At 41.1% G+C, this 14166-nt stretch overlaps 1 protein-coding gene across 2 annotated transcripts in view; it reads left to right on the top strand.

Moving 5' to 3' along the window:
• The window catches only part of LOC126412215 (cytochrome P450 4C1-like), a 98918-nt gene that overhangs the window by 27597 nt on the left and 57155 nt on the right, over positions 1-14166 (top strand). For both annotated transcript variants that reach the window (XM_050081701.1, XM_050081700.1), the window contains exons 2-6: positions 3023-3129; positions 3213-3303; positions 3381-3566; positions 6521-6590; positions 11422-11548. In XM_050081701.1, coding sequence (XP_049937658.1) covers positions 3023-3129; positions 3213-3303; positions 3381-3566; positions 6521-6590; positions 11422-11548 — 581 coding nt within the window. The remainder of the gene's footprint in view (positions 1-3022; positions 3130-3212; positions 3304-3380; positions 3567-6520; positions 6591-11421; positions 11549-14166) is intronic.

The following is a 14166-nucleotide window of genomic DNA, read 5'->3' as shown; positions in this document are numbered from 1 at the left end:
TGTAGTTATTCTTACATGATACGTTAGCAACAGTGTTCTTAGAGATGCTACTTACACGCAACTGGATACCGTTGGAGTCTAGGAGGTCGTTACAAGTCTGTAGAAGAGATTAAACAACAATGAAATACAACGAGAAAAACCAGTGGACCAAGGACGGTACCATTTGCAGATTCTCAATGCACATGTCCCCGGGAGGATTTCTCTGGTCCATAGATATCTCACTGATATCTGCTTTGGAGATAGCCGTTTAACAACAGTACTGCACTGTTTGAGTAATTCAGCTGTTTAATTTCCATAACGAACATTTCGAACTCAACAGTATTAAAAAAATTAGCTGAAGTTAAGTGGTGTAACAATGATATCTTCACTCCTGCCCGTAACACACTGGAAGCCGTCAATCACTTTAATCAATGCATTTGTTGTGCTATGTTGTTTTTGGAAGCCTAATTGATATTTACCGTGTATGTTATACGTTTTAATGTAGTATGTCATCTTTCCCTGAACAAGCCTTTGCACCTGCATCTACATCATGCTCCACATCTAACTATGGGTGCTTCCACTAACTGATCTCACCTTCCGTGTTCCACTTGTGAATGGCGCATGGGAAGAACGATCGTCGGTAACCCTCTGTATTTGCTATAATTTCTCTAATTTTCTCGTCGTGATCATTTCGCAAGATGTATATTGTGTGTAAAATGCTGATCGACCAATGGTCGGCTGGCGATTTTGCGATATTGTTCTTGGGTATTGGTCGAATTAAATTTTGTTTGCACTTAGGGGGGTTTTTATCACTAACTAGAACGAAATTGTAGATATCTATAAAACTGTTTTTAATCCATCTATACTCACTCCATCATTACCTACTGTCTCAAGAGAAACCCTCACGATTGCTTCCCATACTGTGTATGCAAAAACATGTTTTTTTTTTTTAAAAAAAAACGCATATGCAGCAGATAGTTTATTGCAGCGTGAAGATTGAGTGCTAATGATAACAATTTGTTTAATTCGTATTCAGAGGCTTTAAAAACATTGTCAGATTTTGTTTTTCCTTTGCCAAAGCAGCAGAGTATTTTCCGCAGTGCTGTAGGATTCGGCTGTCTGCATAAAACTGTACTGATTTGGGGATTGTGTGGGCTTCGTCTCACTTTCTTTCGCAATTTCCTGTATACTTCAGGAAGTTAAACCCTTGGGTTTCGCTTGAACCTTTTGAGTGCAGAATCTGGTTCATCCGTGACCTGGTGTAGCTCCGTAGTCAGGCATGGAACAGGAGCTCTGTTTAACTGAAAGGTGATGGGCAGTATTGTCAAAAACTGCAGTAAGACTACAACTGAATTCCCAGACTTTAACTTCCAATGTCGAGTCATATAACTTGTCGTGGAGTATGTAAACTGTCCTTTTGTTGGACGGCGTGATGACCTTATTAGAAGAGACTTTCTCTCTTACCTTCTGCGAGGACAGGTTAACTGTATCGCGTCTTAGGCAGGAAGTCCTACAGCACAAGTCTGCCTGGAGAGCATAGCTGGATCTTCCCTCTTCATTGCTATTATATCTGTTATAGTGTTCCTATATGATATGTGATGGGTTGTATTCAAAGGTATAATACTTGTATCGTTAGAGTGAAAATCTCGTTCAGTTCTCCGCAGAGCGAGATTTTAGCTGCAGTCCTATGTTTGTGTCGCTCATAACGAAATGCGCATGCATTGACCAAGCTGGTTGGAATGATGATACCACGCTGGTTGGTTTATACGAGGGACAAATAATTAAAGAGACACATAATGTAGAAAAGACTTTGTATTTTTACGTAACGAGACTCTTACTATTCCTCAACATACTCCTCACCAATATTAATACACTTGTACCAACGATGGACCTGATACAAAGATGCCTTCGTCTTTTTTGTATGAACCATTTTCAGGCAAATTCTTTGACCTCCTCGTTATGCTGAAATTTTTTCCACCTAATGCCTCCTTTAGTGAAGCCAAGATTCATCACACGTTGAAATCTTACTCTGAAAATGATCACCTCCCCTTTCATTTCATAACGTTCTTTCCAGTGTGTACACACTTTGAGTCTTGTCTCCTTTTGTTGTTGCGTTAACACTTTTGAGACGCACGTTGCTCTACTTGTGCTTGTTACTGGTAATGTTTCGTGCTGTCCCAACATTTACTGCAACCATTTTTGCTGTATGTTCAATTGTAACACGTCGGCCCTCGCGAATAGTATCGTCAATGCGAGTTTCAAGCGAAGGAGCTGACATTTCAGCTGGCCGGCAACCAGGACGTTGCACGTCTGTTACTGAGATTCGACCGTGTTTGAAATGTTCTACTTGCTTATCCAAATTTCCACAGTTCATACAACTTTCACCATATAGTACAATCATTCGAGAAAAGATTTTGGGTGGTTTCTCACCTTCAGAAAGGGAAAACCGGTCACTGAACATTGTTGACCTAACGTGGAGACTTCAAGTGGACACGCCATCAAAATGGTTCAAATGGCTCTGAGCACTATGGGACTTAACATCTGAGGTCATCAGTCCCCCAGAACTTAGAACTACTTAAACCTAACTAACCTAAGGACATCACACACATCCATACCCGAGGCAGGATTCGAACCTGCGACCGTAGTAGTCGCGCGGTTCCGGATTGCGCGCCTAGAACCGCTAGACCACCGCGGCCAGCGGACACGCCATCGTTAAATTTAATATTGAGGTTATAAACAAAATAATTTTTATATCTACACAGCTGTTCTCAGCCCATCCCAGTGATAATAACCTTAAGTCATGAAAGTACAAAACTCCGTCTCTGTATTGTAGCTCATAGATTACTCCGATTAAGAATTTATTATTAGACATACTTATTTCAAGAAACAAGGGACTCAGATTAAGACAAAGTAATTTATTAATAAAGATGTACGGCATTTATTTCAGCTTGTTCACCCTTTTAATACCGATAACTAGATACAGGAACATCGTCTAAATCTGGCAGCAGTGGGTCATTTTATTGGTTGGAACTTCCTGTTCCAGGTTTGCTGGCACTGTTACGGAAGATAACGAAGAGCCACGGGGCAGTCTTCCGCATGTGGTATGGAAATTTGCCGGAGGTCCACATCATAAAGGCAGAGAATATTGAGGTAGGCTTACCTGCTTTCTGACTTTGCACAAGGCTCTGTTCCGTCAGCGCCTACGTCATCACTTTTTTCCTTCGCTCCCGCAGAAAGTTCTCAGCAGCTGCGATCTCATCACAAAATCTGTGCACTACACATTCCTGAGACCGTGGCTGGGAGAAGGTCTCCTAACCAGCGCTGGTAAGCGAAACTCTCTTCAACATGTGAGAGCTCACCTCAGTCATCTGAACTTTTTGTGACCAAATTTTCTTCTCTAGGGAATAAATGGCAGAGGCGGAGGAAAATGCTGACTCCTGCGTTTCACTTCAAAATTCTGGATAACTTTGTGGGTGTTTTCGCAGAAAAGTCGAAGGTGTTACTAGAAAAACTGAGAAAGAACGCGGACGGACCTGAATTTGACATCTACCCGTCCATAGCGCTTTGCTCACTCGATATTATTTGCGGTAAGAATACTCTATTCTCTATAAAGCTATTAACTTTTATTAATTTATGTATCTGTGTTTGCTGATTAGATTCACACAGATCTTACCATAAAATATTTACGTTGCATAAAAGGATTCCTAATATGAAACACTGTAACTCTACACTGACAGTGTTGATCATGGTAATAAACGACGTAGCGTTCCAGTGTCGTCAAGCTCATGAATATGATATAATGTAGCGTAGGTACCTGAAAGAGTCCACGGTCCTGCTCTGGTACTTGTTACCCAGTTTATAAAGAATTATGCCTGTATACGACTAGCAAGATTGCACTTTTTCGCAATCGTGAATGAAACTTTTTTCTTTTATTGTGTGAGCATAGTATTATGGTTGGAAGCGGCGCGACTTAGGTGGAAATAATTAGACAAAAGCGTGCTTTGTCGGGCGTTTTTTGAGAACCATTAAATTTTTGGATTTAGGGTGGGCAGGCCGTGTTTTCGAGAACAATATCCCGTGGACAGTTTTGAGAAATAACTGTGCTCTGTTTACTGTTGGGTTTTCGTTTCTGCTTACAATGGCGGATACAGATTGTTGCAGTTCGCCTATTGACGTCTGGTGGAAAGTATGACAAAGTCGAAAAGTGGAGATGGTATCTCTGGAGTTGCCATTCACAGCTATTAAGTTTCTACGCACATAATTCAACATAAGGAACTAGTATCGCGCGTTTCATTTATTTGTTTTTGCGATCTGGTGCGCCGTGTGCTAGCTGACCTCTGATCTATATTTCACCTGTACAAGGGGTAGTCATCTCAATATATCAAACTGCTATCATCAAACGTGCCGAAAATGTTGACCGTCGTCAGCAGACCCAGAAACATGAACAGACGCAAAGCATTGTAGCGCGGGAGAAAGAATGTTTTAGGTATTGTTGTAACATACATATACTGACGATCAAAGTCTTTGAGTTGACAGCAATATCGTTCGTTGCCATTGATGTATACGCATGGATACCTTCATGCGTGTACGTAACATGACGTTACAGTCTTTGGTATGATAATTTCGATGGACTTTCGTTAGCCAGTGAACAGAGTTCTGTGCATGTGTTAAGCGCCACCAATAATGACGATCGCTATACCATGTTACATGCCAAAGGTAGAGTCTTTCATATGTTCGATAATGCATTTTTGCACCTTACATATTTTTTGAATATGCGAAATGTCACAATACATTTAAGGTACGTAATACTTCATGTACGACGTGGTCAGACATCTGTTACGTGTATGTTGGTATGTAAAATAAGAATAATTATTTAGGGTTTAGTTGTGTATATAACTAGTTATTGGTGTCATGTTTCCCGAAACTTGTTGTGTTTTTAAGTTGAATAAATCACCCATTTGCAACACTGGTGCGCCATAACCTCCGTAGAGCCCTGGTGATACAGATCATTACACAACAGATAATTACGTGTTTCATTTATGCATCTTACCACCAATCTAATCTGTAGTCTTTTAACTCAATTCTAGAGAAGGATGAACATCAACACTTGCTTTCTTCTTTCATACCTTTCTTCCTCATATACAAACAAGTGACCTTCAACGCGACTTACTGCGCCAGACAGATACTTTTGACTTGCCATTATGTTTCATTGGTTGCAACGTGGTGGTGTATCTGTCGTTTTTCGTGGATCAGTTGAGTCTTTAAATTTCATTGATTCATTTCATTGATTGACAGTCAATAGCCTACGTGGAGGATCTCTATGTAAATGTCATTGCCCCGTCACCATTGATACACAATATTGCAATCAACTGAGTCGTTCTCTTCGTTATTTTGTATTCTGCCTGGAAGGCGGCGTATGGACCTGCTCTTGTGTTCTGCAAAATAGGCCGAATGAAGGAAGCGAGTAGGAGCAGGAGAGGTAAAGCACTTCGGTACTGCGTGTAAAATTAATGATATTTACTATAGGCAAAAACAAGTTAATGCATGGTTGCTTAACTTTGGCTGAGATTAGCACGTAGGTGTGGTCGGCGTAGTTCGTCCGCTCTCGTAGAGCCAACCTACGAACGTGCACCTACGCTATGGCATCGGAACTATCAATACCACAGGTTATGTATTACGCATCCTGAATATGATAGAATCTCAATAAAAATTGAATCCCCGATCAGTGATTTACCAGGATGTAATAACCTGATGTAATAACAACAAAATGGCATGGTCTTCTTTTTTAACTTGTCGTGTCTTCTTTGAAAACTGAGTATGTTGAACATGCAGGAGTTGCTCTAATGGGATGTCAAAAACGAAAGTCAACAAAATACACAGGTAAGCATTTCTGGCGTGTAGATAACGCAATGGAGGTCTTTACATAACAACAGAAAGCCCTGGTGATGCACCTTGTGGCTTCGTACTGTATAATAAAACCACTCCGTCTACAGGCCACAAGTGGCCCATCGGGACCATCCGACCGCCGTCTCATCCTCAATGGAGGCTGCGGATAGGAGGGGCGTGGAGTCTGCACACCCCTCTCCCGGTCGTTATGATGGTATTCTTGACCGAAGCCGCTAGTATTCGGTCGAGTAGCCCTTCAATTGGCATCACTAGGCTGAGTGCACCCCGAAAAATGGCAACAGCGTATGGCGGCCTGGATGGTCATCCATCCAAGTGCCGATCACGCCCGACAGCGCTTAACTTCGGTGATCTCTTGTGAACCGGTGTATCCACTGCGGCAAGGGCGTTGCCCTCGTACTGCATAATGCCATAACAAAAATGTTATAGATTTAACGACAATAAACGGAATTCATTATCAAGATTTCCGTTTATTTTAGTGTCTCAGTTTACCGAGAACAACTTCGCCCCTTGGGCTTGGACCAATCTTTTTATGAATTACTGTTTAATGGAGTCCGATGTAACTGAGTTATATCTCGATCATAATCAAATATCACGTTGTTTCGATTTAAAAAATTTGTACTCTTTTGTTTGGCAGAGACTGCAATGGGCACATGCGTCAACGCCCAAGAGGATGCTGGATCCGAGTACGTTTCGGCAACCTGCTCGTGAGTATGTCTCCGTAACTGTTACTGCTAATGCTGTTACTCTTATACTATGTTATTAGGGAAAAGACACTGCTCATCATTTTTAACGACATCACAGTCGATAGCCCACCACACCTACAAAAACACAACAATGGTGTCGTTTTGACAGTGAGAAACCACTTCTACAGCACGTATATAGAGCCGAATGTCTTACGAATTTTCAGTCGTGGGGGCAAATATATGAAAGCAGTGGATATTCTCTATGCATTACTGTTTTTAACATGTCTGTTACTCAGCAGCCGTACACTAGTTTCAACATAGGATTATAGAGCCAACCGGTTGCACATAAATGGTAGGTACATTGACCTAGGTTTCGACACCTACTGGCGTGTCTTCATCGGAATGAAATGTTGCTAAATCCTATAAAGTCGTACATTTCTATGTATTACTCTATAGGATTTAGCAACATTACATTTTGATGAAGACACCTCTAATACGTGTCGATACCTAGGTCAATGTAACTACGGTTTATGTGCAACCATTTGGCTTCTTAATCCTATATTGATTCGGTACATATATTTAATAATACACTGTACTTAGAAATTGTTTTTAGGTACAACAGAAAACGTGAACTTCATTCAGCGAAAGTTTGCAGCACAATGCACTGAAAATTGAAGAACATGAAAGAGAATTAGTAGTTGACAAACGAGTCAGTCAGGATTGTAATCTATTTATTCTAGAAACTATTTAACATGTACATTGAACAAGCAGTAAAAGAAAACCAAGTACAAATTTGGAAAGAGAATTAAGGTACTGAGTGAAAAAATAGCAACCTTTAAATTTTGTGGTGAACTTGTAGTTCTGTCAGAGACGTCAAAGGACTTCGACGGCCAGTAGAACAGAATAAAGAGTGTTATGAAATTAATGACAAAAAAAGTAAGCAGAGGTTGTAGAATGAAGTCGAATTCAATCAGGCACTGGAGAGAGAAACAGAGCAATAAATGCAACTAGAGTACAGTAGAAGGAATCAGTAGAAAGGCAGGGTTCCTACGAAAGTAATAGTACAGTGTTCGAAGCACACATCTATCGACTTTATTATGAAAGTAGGACATATATATAAGACTAAAGCATGATGGCAGAATTACACAGTTTCTTTCTTAACACGAATAACAAAATGTGTCGTTAGCATTTCCTTGATGGAAATTGATATAAAGGCCCTCGCTGTCCTGTTGTGTTATTGCATTGTTAGTCCTTGTCCCATCTCGGTTCTCCGTAATTAATTCAAAAATTCTCTTCAGCATTTACACTGTTACGGTTTCTAGTTCTTGGAGTGACATTGTCGTATCATTTTTTTTTTCAGCTCACATACGGCTTCAAATTGCCTTCCACTGCGGTAAACACGCCTTGCAGGTACTCCAGAAAGGTTTTCCAAGGGGTTCAAATCCGGTTTACGGGCACACAAGGGTAATACATCAGTATCTTTATCTTCAAACCACTTTTTCGTTGTGACAGAAACGTGTACAGATGAATCATCTTGTTGAAACCTTAGGTTTTCATCCCCCAGGTCCTCTAGGTACTCCAAAAAGGTTTTCCAAGGGGTTCAAATCCGTGTTATGGGCACACAAGGGTAATACATCAGTATCTTTATCTTCAAACCACTTTTTCGTTGTGACAGAAACGTGTACAGATGAATAATCTTGTTGAAACCTTAGGTTTTCATCCCTCAGGTCCTCTAGGTACTCCAAAAAGGTTTTCCAAGGGGTTAAAATCCGGGTTACGGGCACACAAGGGTAATACATCAGTATCTTTATCTTCAAACCACTTTTTCGTTGTAACAGAAACGTGTACAGACGAAATATCTTGTTGAAACCTTAGGTTTTCATCCCCCAGGTCCTCGTGCATTCTAATCAGTTTTGTCTGTAGCATCTTAGTGTACACGTTAAAGTTCATTCTAGTATCCAGCCAAGCAGTGTGTGGTTTACATTTAGTACAGAAGGCAGCCAAACTCATAACTCTTCCACCACCAACATTTCTCCTCATTCTTACCTGTTGCTCTCTTCTCCGATCATCCCAATAATTTTGAAATCCATCCGGCCCGTCTTAATGAAATTTCTTCCCATCACTGAAGATGCTTTCTTTCCACTCTGAAGTCCATGGCGTGTGTTTTTCAACAAATTCTAATATATCCAGTTCATGCTTGGGTGTTAAAGCAGGTCGTTTCTTCAATGCTAGATGTTTGTGATTTGACAAAATTTGTCGCACACGTTTGGCCGTTACTGGCAACTGTAAATCAGAGACGAGTTGACAAGGATAACGGTTTGTGGCCCTTACTTTGCACAAAAGTAACCGTTTCGATCCCTCAGATAATTTTCTACTTTTCCCACATTTTCCTTTCTGTCTACATCTTGCACCCTATCTGATGAAATTATCGATCAGTTGAACGGTTCAACTAGTTGGATATTTGACGATTAGAATATGTCATTTCCTTGCACAGACCTATTTTTTCTTTTCAATCGCATGAGAACTGTTTTCCCCGTGGCATTTTCACAATCGTGGTTTATGGGTACAACACGCACTATCGCTAATGTTGTCTATCTCCCATCTGCAGTAAAGGCACTTACGCATACACAGACACCACACAGAGCCGAGTGCCTTTATACCAAGTTCCACCCTCTACCACCTGAATCATTGATGTCTTGTTATATACTGTACTAATAACATCAAATGCGATACCTGGTGACTGAATTTACCGGTATACTGGATCTTATACTACTGCATGCACACTGTGCACAACTACTCAAGCCGACGATGTTAATTTTCTTACAAACACCAATGCCTTCATACTGACCTCCATTATTGTAGTGTACGAGTTTTATTACTTGGACAGCAAAACAACTCACGATAGTCGAAGTAGACGTAATACAAGATGGATACAGCAAAAAAACTGAAAAACAGAAATTTGTTGATGCCGAATCGAAATTTAAGTCTTAGGAAGTCGTTTATGGCAAAATAAATTTATGTCACAACTCGACTCAAAGAAGAGACCAGTTGATAGGTAACATCCAGAGGTGAGGAGGAATCGTAACCTTGGTAATGATAGGAAGCATATGTGGGGGTGGTTGGTGGGCGGAGTGACGGAGAGAGAGTAAGAATGTTAGAGTAAGATTAAAGCTTGACCACAGTAAGCAGTATAAACGAGTGTCATTCAATTATTAAACAGATAAATTGGTCTGGGGAAAAATCTGTTAGCAGGGAAAGGTTTTTACTTTTATGGCTTTAAGTTGGGATTACTGGGATGAGCCCTGATGAGCTGGTGTATCAACATGGTTTAGTTTATAACCTCAAAAATATATTTCAAGATGACGTGTCCACTTGAAACGTCCACATTAGTCGAACAACGTTCTGTTATTCGTTTTTTATTTGCTGAAGGCGAGAAGCCAGTGAATATATACTGTAGAATGTCTAAGCTTTATAGTGAAGGTTGTATGAATCGTGAAAACTTTTACAAGTGGGTAGAGTAGTTGAAAAATGGTCGCGACTCAGTGATTGACGAACCAGTTGCAGTTTCAACTCCATCACTTGAAAGTCGAATCGATGACATTATTCGTTCCTACCGCCGTGTGACTGTGCAGATGATAGTTTATAAGGTTTAAGTTAGTACTGGTACAGTTCATAACATTATCTGTAACAAGTTGAAGAAGCGCAAAAAATGTGCAAGATGGGTGCCAAAGGAGTTGACGCAGCTACACAAGGAAACAAGGTTGAGAGTGTGCACTGAGCTAAAGGAAAATTATGAAAGAGAAGGTGAGCACTTTCTCAACAAAATTTTAACTTGTAATGAAACTTGGGTTCACTATTATGAGCCAGAATCAAAAAGACAAAGCATGGAGTGGAAGCATACCAACTCACATGTCAAGAAAAAATTCAAAACCCAAGCATCAACAGGAAAAGTCATGTTGACGGTGTTTTTGGATGCTGAAGATCCACTTTTTTGTTATTATCTCGAAGAGCAGCGTACAATGAACAGCCAATACTGCTCGGATTTTCTTTTAAAGCCGGCCCGTGTGGCCGAGCGGTTCTAGGCACTCCAGTCTGGAACCGCGCGGCCTCTACGGTCGCAGGTTCGAATCCTGCCTCGGGCATGGATGTGTGTGATGTCCTTAGGTTAGTTAGGTTTAAGTAGTTCTAAGTTCTAGGGGACTGATGACCTCAGATGTTAAGTCCCATAGTGCTCAGAGCCATTTGAACCTTTTTTTCTTTTAAACAAGGTGAAGCCAGCCACGAGAGAGAGACGTCTTGGAGTTCAGAGGAGAGGAGTGATTCTCCAGTAAGACAACGCCGCACGTCCTCATATCGCTCAACTAACCCGTGACACCGTTGGCATAATGGTCTGGGAAGTACTGCCTCATCAATCTTACAGTCCTGATTTAGTACTGAAGGAGGCATTACGTGGCAAGAGGTTCCAGGACAACGGGGACGTGAAAAAGTTTGAAGGAAATTGGTTCAAACATCAAGCTAAAGAGGTCTTTGCAGCCAGAATAAAAAAAGCTTGTAGGCCGTTGGAACAAGTGCATAAAGGTGCAAGGGGATTATGTTGAAAAATAGAAAAAGTATTGTTTTGTAAAAGTAAACACTTTTTTCTCCAGACCAATTTGTCTCTTTAATTATTGAATGACCCTCGTATATAGAACTCAAAAGGTCTTTACTGGATGGGATAGAGTATCTAATCTGCATCAAATCAGTCTTCGGATTGAAAATAATAACACGAAAAGATGTGTCTTCTGCTACATGCAGAAAAAAGATAAGTTTTCTTGCATATCACATCTGTAACTAAAGTAGTTTCTTCACACAGAGTGACGGAGCTGACGATGAAAAGAATGTTGAATCCCTGGCTATACCCCGACTTCATATTCCGCATGACGCCATCGGGTAGACAGTACTACAAGTGCCTCGACACGGTGCATCAGTTTTCTAAGCAGGTAGGAGCATGTAAACTTGTATCACGTATCTCAACAGTGCTAAGACACTACTGTAAACGAAAGAGTTTTTTTTCCTCAAATGTGTGTGTGTGTGTGTTTGTGTTTGTGTGTGTGTGTAAGTGTGTTTGTGTGTGTGTGAGTGTGAGGGGAGGGGCATGTCCGCGTGTGGATATCACTGTCAACTTTATTGGATTTAACGGTTAATTTGAAAAACTCTTAACATCGCACGGTTTCTGTCAACAGCTTGCGACACACAATGGGTAGAATTTTTTCTTTTTTTTCGTAGAAAGTTCAACATGGTTTGATCTGTCTTAGCTTACAGTAGTACAGACATGTCATATAAGACGTGGTACACATAGAACTATGCATGAGTTCTTAGATTCCCTAAGTGGAATTTCGTTGTTACTGTAGTCAAAAAAATTGTAAATGAGGCACCCTAAAAGAGCAGTCACAGTCCTGAACACTGACTATTTACAAGCCGTGCATCTGTGATTTACAGCTACATATGAACTAGCAAAATTAAAATATTGCACCTGAAATAGCAATTTGCACATACAAAATAGATAAATCAAACTAAAACTTGTGTATCTGCAAATATTATCGAACTTTTTGCACATTGTGGACAAATTTCCCATAAATTCATGTAGAATTAAACTGAGTGACATCCGTATTGGGTACAGTGTTTTTAATGCAATCAGACTTCTACAGTGATCAGCGGATTGGTCCTTAACTGAAAATCTTCATACATGTCAAAAAAATCAAAATATATTCTAATTTTGATCTCACATTAATTAAAAGCATGGACATGATAAACATTAGAACTGGTATGCAACGCAATTGTTGAGCAACAGTTGAGTTTCATGTGCAGTATACAAGGTCTGTCAGCCAATGTACACAGAAAACGATTTCACAATTTATAAAGAGGGAAGGGTGGAGGGGGGGGGGGGGGGAGGGAGGGACGCACAGTAAAAAGTGTCGCCCTGTACACATGATAGATAAAAATGATAGTCATTCTGCTTAAAACAAAGCAAATTATGAAGAGTATACAAATTTAAAGCAACCGTTTCCTTATCTGAGGATAATAACTACACCAGTACGGTAGCGCTCACCTTGGGGGTAACCAACTTGAGTCCTGGGGGTGGGAGATATTTTCACCACCAGTACTTAGCCGGTAAGGAAGGGAGAGGTGGAGACATAAAGTTTCTGATCACTGAAGATCTGGAGCACATTCCAAACCGTACTGCAGTGTCTCAGTGGGAGAGGCTCTGAGCACTAAGAGACTTAACTTCTGAGGTCTTCAGTCCCCTAGAACTTAGAACTACTTAAACCTAACTAACCCAAGGACATCACATACATCCATGCCCGAGGCAGGATTCGAACCTGAGACCGTAGCGGTCGCGCGGTTCCAGACTGTAGCGCCTAGAACCGCTCAGCCACTCTGGCCGGCCATTGGGAGAGGGCATATGACACTTGGTAGTGAGGAGTCTGGCAGATACGATACCTAAGCTCTGCCGCCCCCTCGAGAGCAGTGGGCTATGCGCAACATTTACACACATACTCCGCAAGCAACCGTATGGTGCGTGGTGGAGGGTAGCTTGTAGTACTATTAGTCATTTCCTTTCCTGTTCCACTCGGAAATAGAGTCAGCCCTAATGTCTTCTTGGTCCTTACGCGTAATGTCTGTTGACGGCAATAAAATCGTTCTGCAGTCAGCTTCAGATGCCGGTTCTCTAAATTTTCTCAGTGGTGTTCCTCGAAAAGAATGGCGCCTTTCCTCCACGGATTCCCATTTGAGTTCCTGAAGCATCTCCGTAACACTTGCGCGTTGCTCGAATCCACCGGTAACAAATCTAGGAGTCCACCTCTCAATTGCTTCTATGTCTTCCTTTAATCCGACCTGATAAGGATTCCAAACACACGAGCAGCACTCAAGAATAGACGCATTAGTATTCTATACGCGGTCTCCTTTACTGATTTAACCACTCTTTCCTAAAACTTCTCCCAAAAAACCGAAGTCGATCATTCGCCTTCCGTACCACAGTCGCCGCACGCTCATTCCATTTCAAATCACTTTGCAGCGTTACGCCAAGATATTTAAAGGACACGATTGTGTTAAGGAGGATACCGCTAATGCTGTATCCTAATATTAGGGGGTTGGTTTTTCTACTTATCCGCTTTAACTTACATTTTTCTACATTTAGAGCCAGCTGACATTCATTATACGATCTAAAAGTATGGTCTACCTCATTTTGGGTCCTCGTCCACTCAGGAAACTTTGACACCTTCCGCTACACCAGATCATCATCAGCAAACAACCGCAGATTGCTGCCCACCCTCTCCACCGTATCATTTACGTGTATAGAAAATAATAACGGTCTTATCACTCTTCCCTCGCGCACTTCTGACTATACCTTCGGCTCCGATGAACAGTCGCCATCGAGGACAATAAATGGGGTCTATTACTTAAGCAATCATCGAACAACTCACGTATTTGGCAATCTGTTTCATATGTTCATACCTTCGTTAAGAATCTGCATTGGTCACCGCGTCAAATGCTCTCTGTAAACCTAGAAATACGGAATCTCCCTGTTGCCCTTCATCCATAGTTCACAGTATAT

This window comes from Schistocerca serialis, chromosome 7 (assembly GCF_023864345.2).
Source record: "Schistocerca serialis cubense isolate TAMUIC-IGC-003099 chromosome 7, iqSchSeri2.2, whole genome shotgun sequence".
Lineage (NCBI taxonomy): Eukaryota > Metazoa > Arthropoda > Insecta > Orthoptera > Acrididae > Schistocerca > Schistocerca serialis.
The sequence above is the reverse complement of the archived record's forward strand: the minus strand, read 5'-3'. Positions and strand labels throughout refer to the sequence as shown.